The 26,275-nt window shown below is 35.0% G+C and overlaps 1 protein-coding gene across 1 annotated transcript in view; it reads left to right on the forward strand.

The window, feature by feature from the left end:
• The window catches only part of LOC127168516 (trichohyalin), a 170,632-nt gene that overhangs the window by 139,586 nt on the left and 4,771 nt on the right, over positions 1-26,275 (forward strand). Inside the window, exons 24-32 of the mRNA XM_051115454.1 lie at positions 1,285-1,474; positions 7,089-7,221; positions 8,934-9,101; positions 10,419-10,586; positions 10,674-10,841; positions 16,154-16,321; positions 16,394-16,566; positions 19,029-19,178; positions 19,350-19,443. Coding sequence (XP_050971411.1) covers positions 1,285-1,474; positions 7,089-7,221; positions 8,934-9,101; positions 10,419-10,586; positions 10,674-10,841; positions 16,154-16,321; positions 16,394-16,566; positions 19,029-19,178; positions 19,350-19,443 — 1,412 coding nt within the window. The remainder of the gene's footprint in view (positions 1-1,284; positions 1,475-7,088; positions 7,222-8,933; positions 9,102-10,418; positions 10,587-10,673; positions 10,842-16,153; positions 16,322-16,393; positions 16,567-19,028; positions 19,179-19,349; positions 19,444-26,275) is intronic.

The following is a 26,275-nucleotide window of genomic DNA, read 5'->3' on the forward strand; positions in this document are numbered from 1 at the left end:
AGGGTAGGTGGAAAATCTCCCATCTCATTTTCTTCTCCAACTTCAAAATCGCTGTTTTACCTTTTTTGTAAGGGGCACGTTCACATCTTTTTTTGCACGTTCACTTTGTAAACACTGCGTCGGTACTTCTGCAGCAATGTAGGATGATTTTGAAGTTGGAGAAGAAAATCAGATGGGATTTTTTCGACATACCCTAACTGTCTAATACACAGACAGTTAGAGTTCACACAGAGCTTGACAAGATGAGCATTTGAAGTTAAATTTTTTTAGAAAATAACCGATTGTTTTGCTAGATAAGACCCTTCTTCCTTGGCTGGGATCGTTTAGAGCCCATTGAAGCCGCATTTAAACTGCATTTTGGAAGTTCAAACTCGGGGGCACCATAGAAGTCCACTATATGGAGAGTAATCCTGAAATGTTTTCCTCAAAACGTAATTTCTTTATGACAGAAGAAAGAAAGACATGAACATCTTGGATGACAGGGGGTGAGTAACTTATCTGTAAATTTTTATTCAGACAGATCCGTTAACCAACAAATAAAAAAGAAAATTTATAATATAATAAAAAGGTATAATCAATAAATTAGGAATAATATACTGTCATTGTGTGAATAATATATGCTTATGTAAAAAAAAATTTACAATGTAACTGTAATCTGGTTATGAGAAATTAATTACACAATAAGCTTACACTTGTGCTTACTCTGATAGGGCATATTCATTAAAAACCATATTGGGGCTAGCTGATTAAAAATCTTTGTTAAGAAGGCTCAGAAAAGTACATTTGGCTCTAAGAAAGCTTGTTTCTTCCATTTACCATCAAATATGGTAGACGGAGACTCAGATGTGGTTTCTTGACTCATGAGAACAAACCACAAAAATTCATGCTGGTCTAATTTGGTCATTTCAGCAGGGCAGTGATTTTTCTCTTGACTTTGCAAGAGAAAAGCAATTGCATTTAAATCTGTGTGATAGAGCGTGTGGGTTTGTCAGAATATGTGTGTGCACCTGTTTGTGTTCTTTAGCGGTCTGAGTCTCCCATCTGAAATGAAACAGCCCATCAATTCAGAGCCTCAAGCCATCAGATACATGCACATCTTCACACACACCACTGTGGGAATGATGCTCATTAGAAACAATATCCTCAACCCAGATGAAGAGGGGCAGATGTGACCGTGTTATCCCTGGAAAGGGATTAGCATGCTATTTTATATGGGCTGTAACATATAATGACCCAGACATAGAAATCTTCACAGATTTCATGTTTTATATGTGTGTGTTTCAGCTCAGGAGCTGACGCGGCAACAGGAAAAAGTGCAGCTGTTGGAGGGAAGTCAGCGTCTGGCTCAGGAGCAGCTCTCAGAGCGTGTGACGGAGGTGGTGCGGGCAGAGAAAGCCCAGAGAAGACTCCAAGTGGAGTTCAAGAAAATAACAGACAGTCTGGAAAGCACTCAACAGGAGCTGCAGGACTCAAGGTAACCGACGGGTCAGCATGGTCCGGTTAGCCCCTACTAGTGCCACAACTACAAAACGAAAAGCAAAAAATGTCTGTCCATTCAAAAGTAACCATGTATTCTGACAAAACTGTTGGCAGTAACATTTATTATAATTGACATCACAGTTCAAGACGTCATTTCCCTGTAATTCCAATGTGATTAGTCACATGGAAGTTAGTTTACAACTCAGAATGGTTCGGTGTGTCCAGAAATAAACACCTGTGAGCAAAAATGGCAGCGTGCAGGTTTCTCAGCATTTTCGGGGATATGCATGTTTTCAAATGCACTTTGAGTGATTAGTTGGATGGCATAGTATAGCATACAGCTTTCCAAACTCAGTTCCTCAGGATAACACTCTCATATCACACTCATATTAAGGCTGCTAGTGAAGCTATGAGCCGATTAATCCAAATTTCTCAGCTTTATACTGCCTTCAAGTCATGTCTCAATGATCGTATTTACCAGATGAGCGCACATGAACGCCAACACAATGCCAGTATTACCAGTGGGAAACTCTGGATTTTCTTTGAGCCTTGACTTTCTGAGTTTGGATCAGGTTTGTTGTAGAAATATTCTAGGTTAAATACGACTTAAGCTTTATGGATGGCAGCTGTCCATTACCACAGGAAATAATTAAGCAATTTAAAATAAAGGTTATGATTTAAAACTATGTTTCCCATGATTCTGGCATTATGAAGTGCAACTGTCGGGTTCAGGATGCAAAAGTTGGGGGAAATGATTTTTAACATTAACTTATAAACCTTTACAGACAGACCTACTGTGAGCTATTATGTTGTTAATTGATGGAATATGCTGTTTTTGAAGCCCTATGCATTATTTAAAAAAATTTTTAACTACACTGTGAAAAAAATGATTTGAAAAAGTTCAACTTTAAGTTTAAGTTGTTTCAACTTAATATAATATGTTACCCCACTGCCTTAAAGTTTTTAGTTCAGTCAACTTGAAATTTTAAGTTACTTAATTGACAACTGGAATATTTTAGTTGACTAAACAAAAAATTTTAAGGCAGCGGAGTAACGAATTATTTTAAGTTGAAACAACTTTTTCTTTTTTTTCTTTTTTTACAGTTAGTCATGTTAGGATTCCTGGTGAGAAATTACATTACCCATAATTTTGTAAGATATTTTCCACCTATCAGAGAATGACAACAAGCAAATTGCGCCCAAGAACTCTTTAGCAGCCCTCCTATTTGATGAAGCAGTTTTCTAGTCAGTCTCAAACTCTCAAACTACTTAAATATTTATGTGCATAATATAATATTGTTCCTAGATATGTAATCAACATCTCTGAGTCAATAGTGTTATATTTCTCCTTTGCATTTATTTAGATTATGTCTTTCGCAATGCTTCATTGGACTGTTATAAGTCCACTTCCAAAACAAAGATTCACATATAATGTACTCACCCCCTTGTCATCCAAGATGTTCATGTCTTTCTTTCTTCAGTCGTAAAGAAATTATGTTTTTTGAGGAAAACATTTCAGGATTTTTCTCCGTATAATGGACTGATATGGTGCCCCGATTTTGAACTTCCAAAATGTAGTTTAAATGCAGCTTCAAACGATCCCAAATGCGGTTGTAAACGATCTCAGCCGAGGAAGAAGTGTCTTATCTAGCTAAACGATTGGTTATTTTCTTAAAAATAATACAATTTAAATACTTTTTAATCTCAAACCCTCGTCTTGCCTTTCTCTCCCTGAACTCTGTGTATTCTGACTCAAGACAGTTAGAGTATATCGAAAAACTCCAAATGTATTTTCTCCCTCAACTTCAAAAATAATTTCAAAATCATCCTACATCGTGGCAGAACTTTCGACCTAGTCTTTGCAAAGTGAACATGCAAAGAAGATCAAACACCCTTAACAAAAAAGGTAAAACAGTGATATAGAACGATGTTGAAGTTGAGGGAGAACATGAGATGGGAGTTTTTCAACATACCCTAACTATCATGAACAGGAACAAAAACAGTCCAGGCAGACTAAGACAAGACAAGCGTTTGACATTAAAATGTACATAAATTGTATTATTTTTATTAAAATAACCAATCGTTGATACAGACTTGCTCTCTATTTTGTGTTTCAGTTGCTAAAAAAGCATCTTTGGTTTGATGAAAAAGAAGGAAAGAAATCTGAAATTTACCCTAAATGTCAATGCGCTTATTTACACTTGGCCACTTCATGCAGTTTCTCTGAACGTATAGTCATCTGATCACATAACGGTGTAAACGGCCTCCAAAACGCATTCAAGATAGATTGCAATCTGACTGCACAAACTACTTCAACAAGTGGTTTGAGACTCATTTCAGATCCAACTGGACAAGTGTAAATGTGTTTGGTAGTTGAAGCCATATATATATATGTATAAAAAAGAAAAAAAAAGCCATATACACTAAGCCATATACACTTTTTTAAAATAAAAGCTCCAAAGAGGTGTTTTTACAGTGATGCCATAGAAGCTCGATTTTTGACTCCCCAAAGAACCTTTCAGTGAACAGTTCTAAAATGAACCATTTTGAAGAACATTTTAAAAATCTAAAGAACCTTTTTTCCACTATAAAGAACCTTTTCTGCATTTGAAAGGTTCCATGGATGTTCAAGGGATTTTCATGGAACCATCGATGCCAATAAAGAACCTTTATTTTGAAGAGTGTATGTAAATTTGACTCCTTCCAGAACTGCAAAAAATAGGTGTGAAAGAGTGTTACACCGGTTTCTGGGGGCCAGATAACACTTCTGCAACACGCATCTCCACAGATAACTCATGGTCCACCAAAGATGAGCACCATTCTTCAGCAAGCACACGCAAATGAAACTTACCAGTCAGCATTACATTTTGAATTTGACTGCCCAGTCGTCTTCATTAAAACTGGTGAATGCTAAATTCTCTCACCAGCGCTCATGACAGTCTCTCGAGTGTTGCAGCATTTGATCTTGAAATCATCTGACTGAGCTGATGAGCTTCCCAGGAGGACTTGCATGCAGCATCAGCTAGGAAGAGACAAAATGGGATTAGGACTCTAACTGGGTTTTCAATGAGCCAACAGCTCTTTGTCCTGAGCATGTGCACAGTCCACTGTGCCAGTATCTCTGACACTAACCAAGTTTTATTAAGCAAAGCTGCAATTCTTAGGACAGTTCAGAGTGTGTTTTTGTCTTCATGACCCTTGTACCTCTCTCTCTGCCCTCCTATGAGAAGGTGTGCTGCTCAATGGAGGAATCAGTGTGGGTCTGGATCCATGTGTGAAACAGATGTTTAACTGGCTGGAAGAGGACGAGAAAGCGCATCTTAACTAGCACCTTACCAAAGGTCTCTTGTTCAGTCAGCCATCCGCTGGTGCTCAGCACAACTTCCCATCTGCCAATACGCATCACACAGGATTTAGTAATTAAGTGGTAAGTTGAGGACTAAATTGGGTGTTTGTGGGCCACAGATCTACCCCGAGGTCCCTGCAGCCATGCAGATAGGGGATTCTAATTGCTAGGGATATTGATCATTCCCGGCGAGGGTGTGCTGGGGGATTTCGCGAGCGATCGATTAGCTGTTACCGTGGCCGCTTCGCCAATAGCTGAGAAAGAGGTAAGAGAGACACGTGGGGCTTTCATGGGATCTCCCCACGCTCTTCACCACCTGAAAAAGTGACACATCACCTAGTCAACTGCCTGCTTCGGTGCCCAGACACCCTCTCTTGTCCTTGACTTGTTTGAGTTGAGGTCGAGGAGGTTTGGATTGGTCAACACCTCTCTCTTCTGCTGCGATGAGCTTTTCTCTTGCCTTTACAGTGTTTGGGGAGTGATTTGAGATGCTGATTTGTTGTAGCTGCGTGTGATTTGTTGATCCATGCTGAAACGGTGCATGAGCTCATCGCCGCCCTGTTCTCGTATTTAGTTTCGGCCATGCTCATTAAATATTCACGCTTGCCTTCTCTATTTAAATCTGACCTCTCTCTCATGCTTACCGTTTCTGCATGTTATCATGCCTGAATTAAGATGGTCTGTCTGACGGACTAGTTGAGTTGGAAATAGTGTCCATTCTGTCATGCCCATACACAATTTGCTCTGTAAATAAAAATCCATGCCCTGCTTTTAAAAAAGACCAGCTTAAACCAGACTTGGCCTCAGATGGTCCAGAATCCATGCATACTGATGCATATTGCACATAGGAATAGTTGGATGTTTAGCATACTTTAGCATACTTTAATTATTATGGAAATAATATAGTTTATAGGAATATGACTAAAGAAACAGTTCTTTCAAAAATGAAAATTTGCTCAAATTTACTCACCATCAGGCCATCACCAATCTCACCAATTTCTCCAAATCTGTTCCGATGGAGAAACAAACTCATCTACATTATTGCAATTACATGAAAATGCATAATTGTTTAAATTTATATTTAATGCAAGCTGCTGAGCTAGTAATGCACTAGTTAAGTAGTGAATTTGTGTTGATATACGTATATAAAGGGATAGTTCACCCAAAATTCTTTTACTCACCTCAAGTTGTTCTGAATCTGTATGAATTTCTGTATTCTGTTGAACACAAAACGAGATATTTTCAAAGGAATAATGTGGCTAACCGAACAGTTAATGGTCATAGTATTTTCGTAGTTCACATCAACTGTTTGGTCATTCACATTCTTTTTCAAAATATCTTTATGTTCAACAGAAGAAAGAAACTCATACAAGTTTAGAACAACTTGGGGACGAGTAAACATTTTTTATTTTTCGTTGAACTATCCTATTAAGTAAAACTTAATGGGTAATTTCATAATTACTTCTATTGTAATTGTATTGTATCTTTGAAATATGTGACCCTGGACCACGAAACAGTCATAAGGGTAATTTTTTTTTTTTTTAATTAAGATTTATACATCACATGAAAGCTGAATAAATACACTTTCCATTGATGTATGGTTTGTTAGGATAGATCAGAATTTGGCCGAGATACGAAAATCTGGAATGAGGGTGCAAAAAAATCTAAATATTGAGAAAATTGAGAAAAGTTGACCAAATGAAGTTCTTAGCAATGCATAATACTAATCACAAATTAAGTTTTGATATATTTACGTTAGGAAATTTACAAAATATCTTCATGGAACATGATCTTTGCTTAATATCCTTATGATTTTTGGCATAAACGATTTTGGGATAATTTTGACCCATACAATGTATTGTTGGCTATTGTTACAAATTTACCTGTGCAACTTATAACTGTTTTTGTGGTTCAGGGTCACATATTGTTAAAGTGTAGGGTCAAATGTACTGGCTAACTGGCTTTAATTTCTTTCGAAACTGATATGCTGTGTATAGAAAAATAGTTGTAATAATAGTAAGTGCTTGGCCCCTAATTACATATTTGTAATGATGAAGTTGAAATTTAGTGCATTTAAAATATATTTACCTTAAATGTAATACTTTTAGTTAACACATTGAAATAGGCATACTTCTTTAAAGCATTACAAAGAACAGATTTTTCCACTGTACATTGGCAGTTCATGGCCTGAATAAGATGCAAAGTGTAATGAAATGGTGGTGGAGGGAGTTTGGTAAAGTAAGGCTCATGTTCTCCTCTTCAGGAGACTGCTTGAGCATGTGAAGGCAGAGGCCAGCAGCAGCAAACAGGAAGCCCTGAGACTCCAGCAGGAGAAACAACAGATCCAGGAAGAGCTGGACATCAGCAGAGAGACCCTCTCAGCCCTGCAGACTAAGGTGAGAGACACTTCACACTCATCTTGCACTTATTCAGAGCTTTAAACGGCAGTATTATTAAAACAAAAGTGCTTCACAAAGCCCCCTGTAAGGTCATGATCCACTGTATTGATCGGTATTGATTACTGTGTGCCTGAGGAACCGTGCATGCTTGCATGCATTCTCGTGTGTATGTGGTTTTGTGGAAAGAGCATGAGCTCCACGTGTTTGTGTAAAACCTGATGCTCATGTTTTGAAAATAATCTATTTTGTGCTTCAGTGGAGGAAAGAACATCCAAAAGTCTGTACAAAGAGTTCATATGGACAATGTCATATACAGTTGAGGTCAAAAGTTTACACCTTGAATCTGAAAAAAGTTAATTATTTTACCAAAATAACAGGACTCATGCAATCATAGAAGGAAAACCGATGCATTAAGAGTCAGGGGTGTAAACTTTTGAACATAATGAAGATGTGTACATTTTTTCTTATTTTGCCTAAATATCTTTTTTTTTTTTCATGTAATATTGCCCTTGTTTCCAAGAAGACAAAATAATTAAAATTTATCCTGATCTTCAAATTCAAAAAGTTTTCACCCCCAGCTCTTATTGCATTGTTTTTCCTTCTGGAGCATCGGTGAATGTTTGAACCTTCTGTAATAATTGCAAGTGAGTCCCTCAGTTGTCCTCAATGGAAAAAAGATGGATCTCAAAATCACACAGTCATTGTTGGAAAGGGTTCAATACACAAAAATGCTGGAAAACCAAAGAATTTGTGGGACCTGAAAGATTTTTTTTTTTAAGAACAGCAGGCAATTCAACTTCAGTTTCCTCTTTTTTGGTAAAATAATTAATGTTTTGCAGATTCTGCAAGGTGTATGGGACCTCAACTGTATTCGCTCATTTGATTAGTGACCTAGAAATAGTACTGAATATTTAATATTTCTTTTTTTCATTTTGCACAATACTATTTGTTTGTTTTAAATCCCTTAAAATTCCCAAACTTTCTGTTTATTTTCTGATTTAAAGTAGACTTCAAATCTATTATGGCTTCAGACTCTTGCAAACTACTGTACGGTACGATAGTGTGAACTTTAAAAATTAGAAAAATTTGGTTTGAAAGAAAAAAGTCTACATCAAATCAATTTGTTTTCAATTGCAAAATAATTTAGCGACCCCAAGTTGCGATATAGTTTAAATGATGCAAATGTGTACAAATCAGGAGGAAATATGATTTTATTACTCTTCTCTGCGCTGAAGTGATGTTAGTTAGGAGCAAAGCTGATTGTAAATTTACTCTTCTATCTTTAGAAACTTTCATAGATCTGATCCAAAAGTCAGTAGCAGTTTCAAATTAATCTCCCTAATCCCAGTTTAATATCTGTCGTGCAGGAGTATATCTCTAATTTAGCCAGCCATCTGAGTGAATATGTCAGCTGTAGAGTTCCCTCCACGTCTTTCTAGTTTATCTGTGATGCTCTGCGCTATTAGGAGGTCATATCAGAAGGATTAAAATTTGCTTCGATCTTTTGAAAATAAAAGAGTGTGAGGTACTAGGGGAACATACTGTAACTTTCAAAATGCAAAACTCCTTAACATTTGTGTTGCAAAAATGGCTAATATAAAAAAATATATAAAAGCATGTATAGGTGTATGTAGCCTATAAAATACAGTTCCTTCTAAGAATGTGATTGTCAGCTCTTCATTTTCTCGGTGTGTTTTTTGCGTGTGTAGCTGTGTGAACAGGAGAAGCTTCTAAACACACATCAGGAGCATGTTTCTGAGCTGCAGCTTACCATTCACAAACTGCAGGAAGAAGAGGTGAACAGTCAGACTCAGCTGCACCTATGCAGGAGAGAACTGGAGACCAAAGATGAACAAGTGAAGAAACACTACCAAGAGGTATTGTGGGAACATCACATATTAATAATCTAGCCTAACCTACACTGTAAAAATTTTACCATAAAAAATATGGTAGCAATGTTTTAGATTTTATGGTTTTATAATTTTTAGATTTTACAGATTTTATGGTTTTTGCACTAAACACCATCATGGTAACACACGTGAAGCTGAAATAATGCAATAAACATTCATTTAACAACATTAGATGTAACATACAAACCTAATGCACAAAACTGATAAGAAAAAACTAAGAAGAAACAGGAATGTCACTTTTTCACACAGTTATTCACTGTAAATTTTACATTCTTTTTCATTTCCGAAAACGGTATAGTACTTACCATTAACCATTTAACATGCTTTTACTGTAGCATTTTTAGTCTTTTACTGTTAAATTCACTGTTGTTTTCAACATATGCTAAAACCCATCCAAACCTGGTACAAACCAGTTAAGTGATTAATCATCAGACTATAAGTTATTATTCGCAAAATTGGTATATGTGTTCTTGGCATGACGCAAAGAATATATTGAGACCAGTTTCAGAAGTTATTTCAATTTTGGAAATTTCATTATTACTTTTGACCACAAGGTGCCACCCAGAAACTTTTTGAGTACCATCAGGGCATGGTGCCAAAGACATACCGAGTTTCATAAATTAGTATATGCCAGTGCAATCATAAAATATAGCCTTTCAAGGCAAAATTATTATTATTATTTTTTTTTTTTTTTTTGGCCAAATCTTTCAGAAGTTGGCCAAATGGCAAAAAAAAAAAGGCAAAATAACCATTTTTCATAACTCCTGACCACTAGGTGGCACTGTGCCAAAACTGTACAGGTCATGGTTATAACACACACCAAGTTTGGTCTCAATATGCTAAAGCGTTTTGGAGATATAGCCTCATGTCCAGTTTGTCGTGCTCTTCATCAGATTCGACCGTGTGTTATTTGAGAACAGTTTGACTAATCTACTTGAATTCCATAACTTTCTGCCAACATGGTCTGAAGATGATCTGAGCCAATTTTGGTGAAAATCAAGCAATCCGTCTAGGACAAGTTCAAAAAAGTAGTTTTTTCAAACTATTAAAAATTGAAAAAAATCTTGACCCATAGAATCTTAAATTTTGTTTTGTGTGTGTTTTTCAGGATTCTCTGATGCATAAAAAAGTTCAGAAGAACAGCATTTATTTGAAATATTTATGTGAAAGTCTTTTTTAAGCATTGTTGCTAAATAAAAGTGTTAATTAAAAAGTCTTACTAATCCTAAACTTTTGAACAGTAGTACAAGTTAAATATTGCATTTATTGATGATTTTTGTTCAGATGAGCACTCTGCAGGCTACGGTGTCCAGGCTGAAGCTGGATCTGGAGCAGGAGCGGGAGAGGTGGCGACAGGGGGTACGAGAGGCAGCCAAGGCCGATCAAAGAGGGAGAGAGCTGAGACTGGAGCTAAGCACAGCTCAGGCCTCTCATAAAGAGTATATGGAGCTGGTACGCTCACTTCCACTACTACACAGACAACGTGAACCATTCCTACCACAGTGGAGACAGATATCACCAGTTAACTGTGTGTTTTAGCTGGCTGAGTACAGTCGAGAGGTGACTGCCCAGAGGAGTGAGCAGGCCCGTCTCCAGCAGTGCCTGGTCCAGCTGACAGAGGAGAGGGCGTCCCAAGAGGAGCGAGTCAGACAAATGGGTGCAGATCTACAGAGAGCACATAGTGAGAGCAAGTGCTCTCAGGAGGAGGTAAGACTGATGCATCTGCATATTGTTGAGATTCATTGTTCAGTCCATATTTGTTTCCATTTACATTTATTAATTTGGCAAGATTTTATCCAAAGCAACTTACATTGCATTCAAGGTATACTTATCAGCCACAGGAACATTATACCTGTATAAATGATCATGATTCTTCAGAAATCATTCTAATATGCTGATTTATTTTCAACGTTGAGAACAGTTGTACAGCTATTTATTTTTTTGCAGCCTGTGATACATTTTTCAGGATTCTTTGATGAATAAAAAGTTAAAAACAACAGCATTTAAAATAGAAATCTTTTATGTTTTTTAAAATAAATTAATACTTTTTTCAGCAAGGATGTGTTAAATTGATACAAAGTGATAGTAATTACTTGTATTGTTAGAAAATATTTCTATTTTCAATAAATGCTGTTCTTTTTAACTTTTTATTCTTAAAGAAATCCTGAAAAAGTATCACAGGTGAATAAAAAAATGAAGCAATACAACTGTTTTCAACATTGATCATAATAATAATAATAATAAATCAGCATATTAGAATGACTTCTGAAAGATCATGTGACTGAAAATTCAGCTTTGCATCACAGGACTGTTTTTTTCTGTATTTTTGATCAAATAAATGCAGCCATGATGAGCATAAGAGACTTAAAAATAAAATAAAAACATATGTGGTCTTAATTCAGTAAGAAATAAAATATGCAAGATTCCTCACAAATGCAATATGTAACATACTCCTTTGTTTCAGCTGACATTTTCAAACCCATACAAACAAACATTTGGTGCAAAATTAAAATGAATGTAATTTGCATTTTCTATTTCCCATTAACATACTAAGTATTTGTTCATTCATTTCATTAAAAGTAAAATGCATTATAATTTTCAGAATTAAGATTGAAACATGTTAGAGAAAATTGATTTATTTTACTTTTTTTTGTCAATTAGTTAAAAGGGAATTTCGATGTTATTTTTCTGAAATGTGTTTAGACTCACAGTTAGTTATCTGAATCTTTTTCATGATTTTTCATGCTTTTTCAGCAAAATCTTTCTGTTTTAATCCAAAAAAAGGTCAAAATTAAATATGTTTATCATATAAACTAATTGTGTCTTGGATTAAACAGCTCAATTAATGTGGATTACTTTTACAATGTCTTTATGCACATTTTAAAGCTTGAAGGTGTCCTCGGATGCCCATTTTCCACAAGTTGATATAATTCTTTAGCGTTTTAATGAAAAGTCTATAGCATACTTTGGTTAAAATTTTTAGTAGTGTAAAAAACACCCAAAATCAGCTGTTTTCATAGCAACCCGTCTTGTTGCGTGTTTCTTCTGTGGAGTGACGAGCAGTACTGTTTACTTTAGCTGCATTTAGCCGCAAAACTTGCTAACTAGCACATTATTAACAAAGTCAATTTGCAAAGATGCATACAAAAACCCTTATATTCACTTGTTCTGTAGGTGAGGCTGGATCATGAATGATTTGCGCTAACATAGATGCATTTATGTAGATCAGGGGGCGAATTCCCTTTAAAAACAAATGTAATCCTTCACGCCTCAGATGTCAGGAGTAAATGACGACTGCTATGTTCGTTATTACATCCAATGACAAAACACCTTAGTTGCTTAGTAGTCGAAACAATGGCGGACAGTTCACAGCTCACTCAGGGCAGGTCTAAGGTAAGACGGCCGTGTCAGTCAACTATCGTGGGAGCGGCCTTGATCGGTGTGACATCACACAGCCAAGACTCAGACAATGACCTGATTTGAAAAAGAGGATTTAAATGATAGAGATTACCACTGGGTGGATTTTTAGCATTACAGGGTGGTTACAGTTACAGCACAGTACATTACAATATACACACTGCCAACACACAATTATGTTCAAACAACATGTAAAAGTAAATTTTGCATCCGATGACCCCTTTAAAAGTTTTGGTTACTTGGACTATCAAAGTAGAGACAGAACTCTCTCGGGTTTCTTTAAAAATATCTTAATTCGTGTTTAAGATATATTAAGATTAATCAAAGTCTTATAGGTTTGGAGTGACATGAGGATGAGTAAATGATGACAGAACTTCGATTTTACGAAGTACCTCGTAAAATCAGACGAAAATGGTTAACTAATACTAAAACCACAAACCCAAAACTGCAGCTAAAATCTGATTGGCTGATAAGAATGTTTCAGAACCAACAGTGATGTCCATAAGGAAGGGAGTTCTCTGACTTTGGCAACCCCCTCAGTGACACTTTGTCCTGAAGTACCTTAAATATGTGCAAAACTGCAGCGCTTGTGCAGACAGTAGGGCCAGTGTAGTTATTTAAACCACTCATTCTCATTCTTTAAGTGCTGTCAGTGTTGTAGGGTAACTCTAATTGGTTTTGGATAACCATCCTTGTCATTTTATGGTCAGCAAACTCTACAGGATAGCAATAAAACAGAAAAATAAAAAATAAAGTCTCCGCTGTCCAGGCCCTAATGTATACATACACACACACACACACACACACATTCACACTCCGGTCGGACTGCAGAAATAATGATTATGCGCGTGTGTTGTGCATCGGTTGTCTGTTTTCAGCTCTGGCTTTTAAAAATAATTGCTGTTGGTGCTGCAGCCGTATCAGAGGAAGGCCAGTAATGATTCTCGCCAGTCGTGTGGAACGCGGCATGTGGGGAAGCGGGGGGAGACAGACGCCAGAATAAAGGCGGCTATCATTTCTGTGTGTGTGTGTTTGTGTGCCTGGCACATAATTATGGTTGCGTAAGGCTGTGTATGTGTGTGTGAGGTGCTATGATTACAGCGAGCGCGCGCGCGTGTGTGTGTTTGCAAATATACTCCGGCCCCCGTCTATAAATCAGGTGTGAATTGAAGAAACTGATGAGTCGAGAATCTCATTTGAGTGTGTGTGTGGGATCACAGAGGGATTAGAGTTGGATATAAAGCTGCACAGGTGTCTGAGACTACCTCATAACTCGCTCACACACACACGCAGCATTTTAATTGTCTTTCTCCTTTTCTTCACCGCCTTTTATTGGCTCTCGTCTGCAGTGTGTGCGCTCTGGGTAAAGGTCACTGCGCTCCAACATCTTACACACTGACAGCGTTACTAGCCATGAAACTAGTCTGCCTTTTAATTTAAGCTGAATTCTCCTATGCTGAAACTTGAGATCTCATATGAGGCAAAATTGCATGAGCTGCTGTAGATTTGCCACATCATAAGCAAAGTAATAGCAGTTTGTTCAGGGATTTTAAGATTTTAGAGATTTTAATACTAGCAAAGATTAAGTCAGCACTTGTGTTTTGTTATTTTGTGTCCTTTGCAGAGAATCAGCATATAGTAAGATTTTTAATGTTTTTTTTAAAAGAAGTCTCTTCTGCTCACCATTCCTGCATTTATTTGATACCACATACAGCAAAAACAATAACAATTTTGAAGTTATTTTTACTATTTAAAACTGTTTTCTGTTTGAATATATTATAAAATGTAATTTATTCCTGTGATCAAAGCTAAAATTTCAGCATCATTACTCCAGTCTTCAGTGTCACATGATCCTTCAGAAATCATACTAACATGCTGATTTTAATAAATAAATATTTTTTATTATGTTGTTGTTGTTGTAGTTATTATTATTTTTATTATTATTATTACTGTTATTATTGAAAACAGATGAGTACATTTTTTCAGGATTCTTTAATAAATAGAAAGATACAAATATCAGCATTTATCTGAAATAAAAAGCTTTTGTGAGTATATTTATTTAATTTTTATTTATTTATTTTATTTTATTTATTTATTTATTATTATTTTGGGAAATAAATTATAGAAATTAATACTTTTATTTAGCAAGGATGCTGTAAATTGGCCAAAGTGATGATCAAGACATTTATAATGTTACAAAAGATTTCTATTTCAGATAAATGCTGATCTTCTGAACTTTATATTCATCAAAGAAACCTGAAAAAAAATCTACTCGGCTGTTTTCAACATAATAATATATGTTTTAAATATTTAACAATTATTTTATTTTATTTTATTTTATTTTATTTTATTTTATTTTATTCTATTTTATTTTATTTTTTGTGCAGCAAATCAGAATATTAGAATGATTTCTGAAAGACTGGATTAATGATGCTGAAAAATCAGCTTTGAAATGACAGGAATAAATTACATTTTAAAATATATTCAAATAGAAAACAGTTATAATAAAAATATTTCAAAATTTAGCTGCTTTTTCTGTACTTTGGATCAAATAAATGCAGGTTTGGTGAGCAGAAGAGACTTCTTTAAAAAAACATTAAAAATCTTACTATATGCTGATCATATTCTCTGCAAAGGAACCTTTGACTGGTAGTGTATATATTAAACATTAACTGAAATTATAGATTAACTGAATATTAATTGAAATAAACATTTCTCATTTTCATTTAGTTTAATTTAAGTTAGTTTAAGAACTAAAATTACTAAAATATACTAAAATAAATATACAAAAAACTATAATTGGGTAAATAACTATATGGATATTATAAAAAAAACTAACATTAAAATGACAAAAACACAATAAAATTCCTAAAAATCTACTAACATTGAAATGAAAACAGAAAATATAACATATAAAAAATAAAATCTAATTTTAAAAAATTACCAAAAACTATAATAGTACTGTATATCAATAATGCTTAAATAACACACACAAAAGTTTGGGGTCAGAAGGACATTTATTTAAAAAAAAAAAATACAATGAATTTTTTTTACTATGAAATTTCAAACTGAAAATATCTGTTTTCTATGTGAATATATTTTAAAATAATAATAGTAATTTATTCCTGTGATCAAAGCTGAATTTTCAGTCTTCAATCTTCTCCAGTCTTCAGTGTCACATGATCCTTCAGAAATCATTCTAATATGCTGATTTGTTGTTCAAAAAACATTCTTATTTTCATATTGAAAATGGTTGTGATGCTTAATATTTTTGTGGAAAATGTAATACTTTTTTACTTTTTTTTTTATAAGACCTTAAAAAAAAAAAAGAAAGAAAAAAAATACATTTTTAATATTATAAATATCTTTAATATCACTTTTTATCTATTTAATGCATCAGTGCTGAATCATTTCTTCACACAAATCAGTCAGTTCCCAGTTAAAAACCTTACAGGTAGTCCTGCCCCAAAATGAAATTATTGGTTGAGCCATAAATTAATTAGGGAAATAAAGGCTAATGTGTAATTACAGTCTCCATGTTAGATTTTAAAATCAAAATTACACACTTGGCCTTTAATCAGAGCTGATTTCTGTCTCTTTAGGCTCGGGCATGTGAGGGGCGACTGGAGGAGCTGCACACCCAGCTGGCACGCTCACAGCAGTGGGCACAGCAGCAGATGACGTCCCTGCAGGCCAGCGAGGAGGAAGTGCTCATGCTGAAGATGGAGATGGCCTCTCTCAGAGAGAATTACACTGCTAAAGTAGCTCAGGTCAGCCACAATATCCCAACATCATTTCTATTATTCCGCTGCTTATGTGCTAATTGGTCTCTTCCTGTGCAGGTTGAGGCTTTGCTCTCACAGATAGACACTGTTAATCAGAAATACAGCACAGCTGTGTGTGAGGCGGACGTTTTGCGGCAGTGTTTAGGAGATGCACGGAGTGACAGCTCTCGACTTCACAGGGAAAGCGAGCTCGTCGTGACCAATGTGAACCAATGGGTGAAGGAGCAAAAGTAAGACTTGTTGTCTTCTGCTGCATTCAGTAACATTTTGGATATGTAATCATTGGTATGTAGTACCATGGTATTATATTGACAGTATTTATTTATTTTTTTGCAAGTATAGAAAGCTAAACACAGCTGATTGAATACTTGATTCTGATTGGTCAATTACTGCATTCTATGTGCAAATACTTTTGGATAATGACAGCAAAACTCCAAAATTAATCATCCTAGGCAGTGTCATTATTGTTAACTAAAATTTTATATATTAAATATTAAAAGTAATTTTCGTTGGTTAAAAAAAAAGTTGAAATTAAATATAAATATTAGACGAAAAGCTTACAGATTACACTTAAAAATATAATGATATGAAAATTAGAAATGTTGCCTTAAAAAGAAAAAAGTACTAAAATTACCAAAACTGAAAATAGAAACAGAGCTTAATAGAAGTATTTACAAATAATGCATCACATAAAATGACTAAAACAAAATATAAAATCAATGTGATTTGAAAATATTAATGCTATAATAATATATAAATAATACTAAAATATCATTGGTCTCAGTCTGACAATTTCTTCACTAAAAAATAAAAATGGTCTATGATTTCTGCTTCACTAGTAAATTTAACAAATAATGGTAATGGCAAGTAACACATTGAATTAAACATCACATTCTGAAGTAGAAAAAAATAAAGTAGTATATATGTCAAACGTTAATTTTTATAGTGTAGCTGTGTTAGTTTATGTCTTGTATCACTCCATCTTCATATGTGACCCTGGATCACAAAACCAGTTATAAGGGTCAATTTATAATTGAAAATATTTGGGGGGAAAGAAATTATGAAAATTAATACTTTTTTTTTTATTTAGCGAGGATGCTTTAAATTAATGATAAAGACATTTATAATGTTACAATTATATTTCTATTTCAGATAAATGCTAATCTTCTGAACTTTCTATTCAGAAAGTGAAAAATAATAATAATAAATGTTTTTTGAGCAGCAAATCAGAATATTAGAATGATTTCTGATGGGTCATGTGCCTGGAGTAAATGATGCTAAAAATTCAGCTTTAAAATCACATGAATAAATTACATTTTAAAATATATTCAAATAGAAAACAGTTATTTTAGGAAAAATATTTGAAATTTTACAGTTCTTGCTGTACTTTATGTCAAGTAAATGCAGGCTTGGTGAGCAGATGATGTCTTTAAAAAACATTACAAATCTTACTGTTCAAAAACTTTTGACTGGTAGTGTATATATTAAACATTAACTGAAATGATAGCCTAACTGAATATTATTTTATTTAAGATAGTAACATTTCTCATTTTTATTTAGTTTAATTTAAGTTAAATAATATATATATAATATATAAAAAATATATATATAAAAAAATAAAATAAATATATATATATATATATATATATATATAAAAAATCAACCTGATTTGAAAATATTAATGCAATAATAATATATAAATAATACTAAAATATCATTGGTCTCAGGCAGCCAATTTCTTCTCTAAAAAATGGTTTTACTTTGAAACAATCAAATTTACTACTTAACACATTGAGTTAAACATGAAATTTTGAAGTAGAAAGAATAAAGTAGTATATACTAAAAACATACTCCAAAAATATTTATTTACAAGTTAAAAATCTAGTTTAGCTGTGCTAAATATGTGACCCTGGACCACAAAACCAGTCATAAGGGTCAATTTTTGGAAGCTGAGGTTTATACATCATTGAATACTTTCCACTGATGTATGGTTTGTTGGGATATGGCAATATTTTGCCGAGATATAACTATTTGAAATTCTGAATTTTGAGAGTGCAAAAAAAATCTTAAGTTATTAAATATTAAAATATTTAAAGTTGTCCAAATTAAGTTCTTAGCAATGCATTTTGCTAATCACAAATTAACGCTTTGATATATTTACAGTAGGAAATTTACAAAATATCTTCATGGAACATGATCTTTACTTAATATCCTAATGATTTTTGGCATAAAAGAAAAATCGATAATTTTGACCCATGTTTTGTTGGCTATTGCTACAAATATACCCGTGCTATTTAAGTTCAGGTTCACATATAACAATGTAATTTTACCTCACTTCAATGCTTCATGTTAATTTATGTTTATATTTTGTATTTTATAAGTAGCTGTGTAATTAACAGCATAATATGCAGTCAGTCAGTCATTATTCCAAAATAAACCCCTTTTCCCCTTTTTACCTACGTGATCACCCTTTTGCAATAAGGACCATCTGGCTGAGTGTTTTCAGTTACATAACATCAAATGTGACTTTTTACTACATTGCGTATCTCACACTGTATCGCATGTTTCAGTGCATGCTTCTTGTTGGAATCAGCATATAGATTTACAAAGTCTAAAAAAGTGTCTGTGGTGCATCAGAACTTCTGCATCCAGAGAGAGGCAGTGTTATAATGGCTGTATCATTATCATTCAGCATCATGGTTCATTGTGACAGCAGCTCGCAGCTTCCTCACTGCAGCCCATTATCTCTGCCCCTGCTCCACTCCAGGCACACTAATGAGAAACTGGCACTCAAGATCAAAGACCAGAGCAGGAAGATCATCCACCTGACAGCTGAGAGAGAGTAAGCCCCGCTCACCCTGTCCAAAGCTGTTTCCGCTCCTCTCAGCTTGGAGTGTGTACAAACATGGATTTTAGGTCCAAGTAGCAGGGAATGTGCATGCAAAGATACGCTGAGAGGGTGCACTTGTGTGAAATGGGATTAGGCTGTAATGTTTGTCCTGTCTTCATGCAGTCACCTTCAGGAGAATGTCAAGGGTTTACAGGGGGAAATCAGGAGGCTGAAAGCAGAGCTGGATAAAGAGAAAATGGAAGCAGAGCGACTGAAGGTAACACACACTCCAGCGCATAGCCTCTAAAACACACATCTATAGATATTTATTTTATCAGCATCAATTTTTATATTGAAGTCGGCATGAACCACAAGTTATGACTGACTTTACTAGTGTATTGTGACTTATTTCACAGTGAAATGGGCAGCACTTAATCAGTTACTGATCGGACTGTGAAAACTCATTATTGCATACAGAAATCGAGGCAGACCTAAATGCAACTGGTCATATCACAGGAAGAGCAAGTCATGACATTTTGTTTAGAGATTTTAAAAAGTTAAAGAAAGAAAATAAAATACTGTTCAAAAGTTTGGAGGCTGTACAATTTATTTATTTATATAATTCTTATTTTATTTACTATTAATATTATTATTTTTTTAATAATTAAATTGCTCAAAAATGACAGTAAAGACATTTATAATACTACAAAAGATTTTTATTCCAAATAAATGCTGCTCTTTTAATTCATCAAAAAATTATCATGATTTCCACAAAAATATTTAGCAGCACAACTGTTTTCAACAAATGAGAAGTGTTTCTGATTTCATTCATATTAGAATGATTTCTTGAGGATCATGTGACACTGAAGACTGATGCTAAAAATTCAGCATTAAAATTCAGGATTAAAATGATTTTAAACTGTATTAAAAAGCAAATAGTTTTTTTACATTGTAATTTTTACTGTATTTTTGATCAAATAAATTTAGCACAAGAGGCTTCCAAAACATTCAAAAGCATTAAAAAAATATTACCTCGCAATAAGACCAGTAAGAAAAGTTAGGAAAATTAATTTTGATTTTCTACTGACTTGTAAATTGTCTCTTGTAATTCATCACCATTTTAGTCACATTTTTGCATTTTTATCTTACATGGTCCTGTGTGTTTTTACTGAATATGAATACAAATAATCCATGTAGCCTTCAAATTAATTAGCAAATTTAAACTTTAATTAGCAAATATAAATTACAAAATACTGTTTCAAATCCTTGCAGACTGAGTATAGCATGCCACTCTGCAGAAAACATAAAATATATTTTATGTCAGTGACCCTGTATTTTTGTATTCTTTGTAATATATTTTGATAATGTTCTTTTCTAATTTGTGTTTCTTGATAACCACAGCACTCTCCTCATAGTTACCAACATCACTGAGTGAATATTAACATTCACCTCTGTGGGGAACAGGCCGTAGCCTCGATCTTCTATGTAAACAGGTCTTATATGCAGGTTTTGCCTCGAATCGCCTGTCCAGTTTGATCTTTCTTCTTCTCCTCTTATAATTCCTGAATGACCCAGTGCTGGCCATTTCCTATTATACCTCTCCCTGTCTTATTATTTTTTCTCTCTTCCTCTATTCTCTGTTATCCCGTACTCATGCATAACATCAGCGAGACCGTCTTTGTTGTGATTAGGTTGGTATTTCTATCAGATGCAGAGAAAAGGTGTCCTATAACCACAGTTGAAGGTCCATGTCACCATTAGCCATCTCATTCTGGAGCGCCTGTCCTCTCGCCGCGGAATGATCCCGCGCTGTAGGTACAGGCTTATCCTCCGTAATGGGGTCTGATCTGATTCACACTTGTGAAATTGGAAAGGAGAAGTTTAGAGATGATTGGAGAACTTTTGGCATAGCAGAGGCCGAGGGCTGGAGCTGCCGCTCTGAACCCAATCATTCAGGCGTTGTTGACCGTGCTGATGAGCCCGTCCTGCAGGGTTGAATCCATTCTCCTCCCTGTTTGTTCAGAAGGTCCAGGACCTGCTCCACATGCCACCTTATTCCATTATTGATGATGTAGAAGGAGCAAGAGAGTCAGAGACCCGCTCAGGGTTTGACTTTACGGAGTTATAGTATTTCAGAAGTTTTATTCAAAGAAAAGTCAAAGAGCCGATGAAGCATCTGGTAGAAGTCTTGACTAATAACGCATAGTGCATTTTTTAAAATGCCACTATTATGGATTTTCATGCAGGGTGTAACACAGCTCTAAGCAAATGAAAACATCCTGCAAAGTTGTAAATCTGAAAGTGCTCAGTGTATAAAGTTCAAAAGAAAGTTGATTCCGAGTCATGTAAATGAGTCATTTTTAAAACTGATCTTGTTGACGTCAACATGAAACATTAGCATATTGCCCACTTGTTGCTCACACAGACCTGGGAAAACTGTAGCAGATTCTTTTATAGCATCATGTCGAGAAGACGCTGTGAGGGTGCATCTGTTGGGGTACAGTTAGGGCATGTCGAAAAACTCCCATCTCATTTCCTCCTCCAACTTCAAAATCGTCCTAAATTGCTGCAGAAGTACCGACCCAAGTGTTTACAAAGTCAACGTGCAAGGAGGGACAAATACCCTTTACAAAACAGGGTGAAAAACAGCGATGTAGGACGATTTTGAAGTTGGAGGAGAAAATGAGATATACCTTTCAACATACCCTAACTGTCTGAAACAGAGTGCAGAATATGCATGCGCATCGCAGAGCTAGACAAGACAAGCACTTGTGGTTAAAAAGTGTATAAATATTCATTTTTTTAAGAAAATAACAGATCGTTTCACTAGATAAGAGCCCTTAGAAGCTGCATTGAAACTGCATTTTTACCCTTCAGTCAGTTAGGCACCACTGAAGTCCACTATATGGAGAAAAATCTTGGAATGTTTTCCTGAAAAAAATGTTATTTCTTTGCGACTAATGAAAGAAAGACATGAATATCTTGGGTGACATTTTTATTCTGAAAGTGGAGTAAAACAATTGTTACTCTGTAGCATGCAAAATATATATTTAGTACGTATTTGTGTGTTGTGTTCGCATCGAACAGCTTGAAGGTCTCTGGCTAACCGGCTAACAGCAATATCTGTTTGTTTACAATTTCCTAGAAGTGTGTCGATGAATGGTAGATGTTTGTCTTTGTTATTACTTGGAGTTCTGATAAAGAAAAGAGCAATACGTTGATGTACAAACTGCAGTGCTTTATCAGTACGTTTCTGCATTGGGCTAATGCATATACCATGGCTGTTTGTGTGTTTAATATAATGGTGATGGGTGTTCCATTTCCGACAGATAATGCAATAGACCAATCACAACAGACTGGGTCATCAGACCAATCACCATCATCATTGACCTTGCATGCATGTCAACCTGTTGTTGGAGAGTCCAAAATATGAACCTTTTATAATTCGTAATAGGGCACTTTAAGAAACGGTTCACCCAAAATTGATAATTCTGCCATTATTTACTAACCCTCATGTTGTTCTAAACCTCATTGCCTTGAACAAAAAAAAGGATGTATGTATGTATGTGTGTGTATGTGTGTATATATATATATATATATATATATATATATATATATATATATATATATATATATATAAAATATAGGGCTGGCAGTATTATGTATATAAAAATAAAAACACATTCATGTATATATTGAAGAATTATTTACAAGTTATTTTCTTTAATATATACATTAATTAGTGTATTTATATATACACACAGTACACACACATATATTAGGCAAACTTTTAAAATAAAAAACTTTTATTTTGATTAATTGTTTGCCAGCCCTAATATATATATGTAATATTTTATATAAATTTTTCTTTTAGTTTTAGTAATTTTGTTTTGTGCTTTTTTTTGTACTTTTTTTATTATTATTTTATTCATTTTGTTTGTGTGTGTGTGTATATATATTTATTTATTTCAGCTTTATTCCAATGAACAAAAACATGTTACTTATCTATATACATCTCTGATTTCTAAGTGTTTGAAACTGTTACAAGAATTTTATTTTTCTTCATTGTGAACACTCTCATAACATCATGAACCACTTTTATGTAGGTTTTATTAAGGTGTTTTTTGACATGTTAATTGCCTTTAAATTCTATTTGATTAATTGGAAATATTTAATTATAAATACTGAAAAGAGGGGCCTGGATATTATTTAAAAATGTACAGGTTTGTAACAACATGAGGGTGAGTAAATAATGATAAAATGTCATTAGCTCACCCAAAAATGAAAATTATGTCATTAATTACTCACCCTCGTGTTGTTCCAAACATGTAGAACCTCCGTTCATCTTCGGAAAAAAAAATTAAGATACTTTTGATAAAATAAGAGAGCTTCCTGATCCTGCATAGACAGCAACGCAGCTACCACCCAGAAAGATAGCAAGGAGATCTTTAAAATAGTCCATGTGACATCAGTGGTTCAATCTCAATATTATAAAGCTGTGAGAATACTTTCTGTGCACAAAGATAACAAAAACGAAGACTTTATTCAGCAATTTCTTTTCTCTCGTGCCCATCTGCTCTGCCATTCACGAGAGTACCATGACACATGCGTGTGATGCTGCTGGCGCAGGACCAGGCGTTCAGCCGGAATTTTTATTTTTGGGAGAAATAACCCTTTAAGTGTGCATGTACATTTTTGTTAATAGATGAGAAACCAGTAGAAAGGACAAACAACAGGCACGCTGCCCATTTGCTGAATTCTGATAGCAAAGTAAAGCTCAGCTAATGTTCTTCTAGGACACCCCAAGTACCTTCAGGACAAAGTAAATACAAATAAACAGATAGGAGAGGAAATGGCTTGTAGGCTTGTGGTTTATTTATGACAGGCAGGGCTTCTTCTACATGCATGGATTCCCAGCTTTCATTAAGTGTCATTACTAGAGCTCTTAGGCCAGGTGTGGCCTTACAAATCTGCTGAGACCTGACATACAGCCCGATTCGAGGCAGCATGTATATGGATGGACTCTTCCAAGAAGAAGGGGCTTGATGCTTTGGTTGAGTAGATTCAGCTGTTAGTGAATACAGAATAGTATGACTGCTTGATTTGTTGTGATAAATAACTTATAATAGCCTCCGTCGTTCCATCAGAAAGCGGTGGTCGTGTCTGTACCGCTGCGGAGGAGGGCACACATGGCCATGTTTAATGGCAGGCCTTGATCAAGATCATCGGGAGGGATGTTTACCACTGCACTCTGCGCTTTTTTTTTTTAACTAATGTATACATTTTTGAAGAGAAATAAAACAGAGATGCTCTTACAAGACATGCTTTCCCCCCCAAACCTTGCTATTCATTAGCAATTTCCACTTTCCAGTTCACTTGCAACGTCCTCTGATTGATGGAAAGCCTGCCATGTTTATTTGGATATCAGGGAATGAAATATTCATATTGTACGCTTTTCCAAGCAGAAGTTATCTGGGTGCAGCGTAAATGGTACTTGGGATTAGATTTTCACAGCAGATTGCAGTTATTAAAGAGAAAAAAAGGAGGGGGTTACAGGGAAGCTGGCATCTTCTGGGGAGGCAATCTATTTCTTTTCACGCAGACTTGGAGCGGCTGCATAGCCTCTTAATGCACTGGAGCAAAAGTGCTTTGGTCCGCAACCTTTCACGCCTTCCTCTCCCTTTTATATGATTGAATACTTAATAACTTTGACTTTGCTTTGAAAGCCTGCGCCATGGGGCCTGTTCGGTTGGCTCGTGGTAAGGCTGGCGTACCTGAGTGTTTGTCTGCTGCTAACTGCCCTTATTACCAGCTGTCTGTCAGCGTTTTGCCAACAGCTCGTCCGGAGTCATGTGCATCTGCTGCACGTCATCTCGGACTCTTTATCTTAATATCAGCCTGACTTTTAGTTTGTTTTCACACTTGCGATGTGTTTTTTGTCTCTTATGACTGTTGCTTGTCACATTGTACAATGTGACCTGGGTAATATCTTGGTTAAAAGCCTGACTGTGCGACATCAACGTTTATGTCAGACTGTGCAATAGTTTGGTCATAATTGAGATCAGTCATGTCATAACATCCACACTGACATGCAAAATTGAAATGGTACCACACAAAATTTAGTCAGCCCCTCTAAGCATTTTGCCAACTGTCATTCCATGCTGGAAAAGAAAAAAAGCCTGAGGGTACGTTTGAACAACAACAATTGTTCTAAAAACTGAAAAGTTTAACAGATGACAACATTTTTAGAACAATCGCTGTTCACACAGATCTCAAAAATGACTAAAAATGCAGTATTATTCAGGCTTGACCAGTAGCTGGCACTAAAGTAGTACTGTGCATACACATTCCTATAGAATGAATGCACAATACACATTCACGTCATCATTGTTTTCACAAATTCACCTTTTCATAGTTTACATAAAGAAACCTTCCACTTTGAAATTTGTTTTCAAAAGTTTGCATTTTCAGGCCCCAAAAACACTGTTGTCATGGAAAAGAACAGCCAAAACATACAAAAATTTAAAATTTTTAATGAAAACGATGTCATGTGAACTCCTGAGTGTCAAGAGGCTCATGGTTTAGAAACAGGAATTTTGGGGACTTCATATTATTTGTAGTGCACTTGCCATCCAGTAATCAAATAAGCTCAGTTACTTTTTAATAAACAAAGTATCAGCTTTAAAATCATGGCAAATTCAAACAATACGGTTTTGGCGCTCTTAAAACGCAGCAGGTGCGTCTGCTTTAGCGCCTCAGTTCAAGCGGCAAGTGAACCCATTATATTTTTCTCTTTACTACTATAGTATGAAATTAACATGAATTTACGTCAAAAGTTGGCTGTATTATTAGAGAGCCTTCAGTACAGTGTACTAAAATGTCTCATGTAATCGCTCATTCAGTGTTTCAAACTGCGGAAAACCTGTGAAGCTTGTAAACAATGCCACGTAACAATATATTTACCTCAGAATAACCATTAAACGCCCATAAGCTCATAAGTCAGCTAGAAAAATAATTATAAAGATTTCATTTATGCGTTATTGCATATTAATATTTTTACTTAACCTGTTGCCTACATGATAAGAAAGCATGCAAGAAGCTAAAGATAA

The sequence above is a fragment of the Labeo rohita genome, chromosome 7 (genome assembly GCF_022985175.1).
Source record: "Labeo rohita strain BAU-BD-2019 chromosome 7, IGBB_LRoh.1.0, whole genome shotgun sequence".
Taxonomy (NCBI): domain Eukaryota; kingdom Metazoa; phylum Chordata; class Actinopteri; order Cypriniformes; family Cyprinidae; genus Labeo; species Labeo rohita.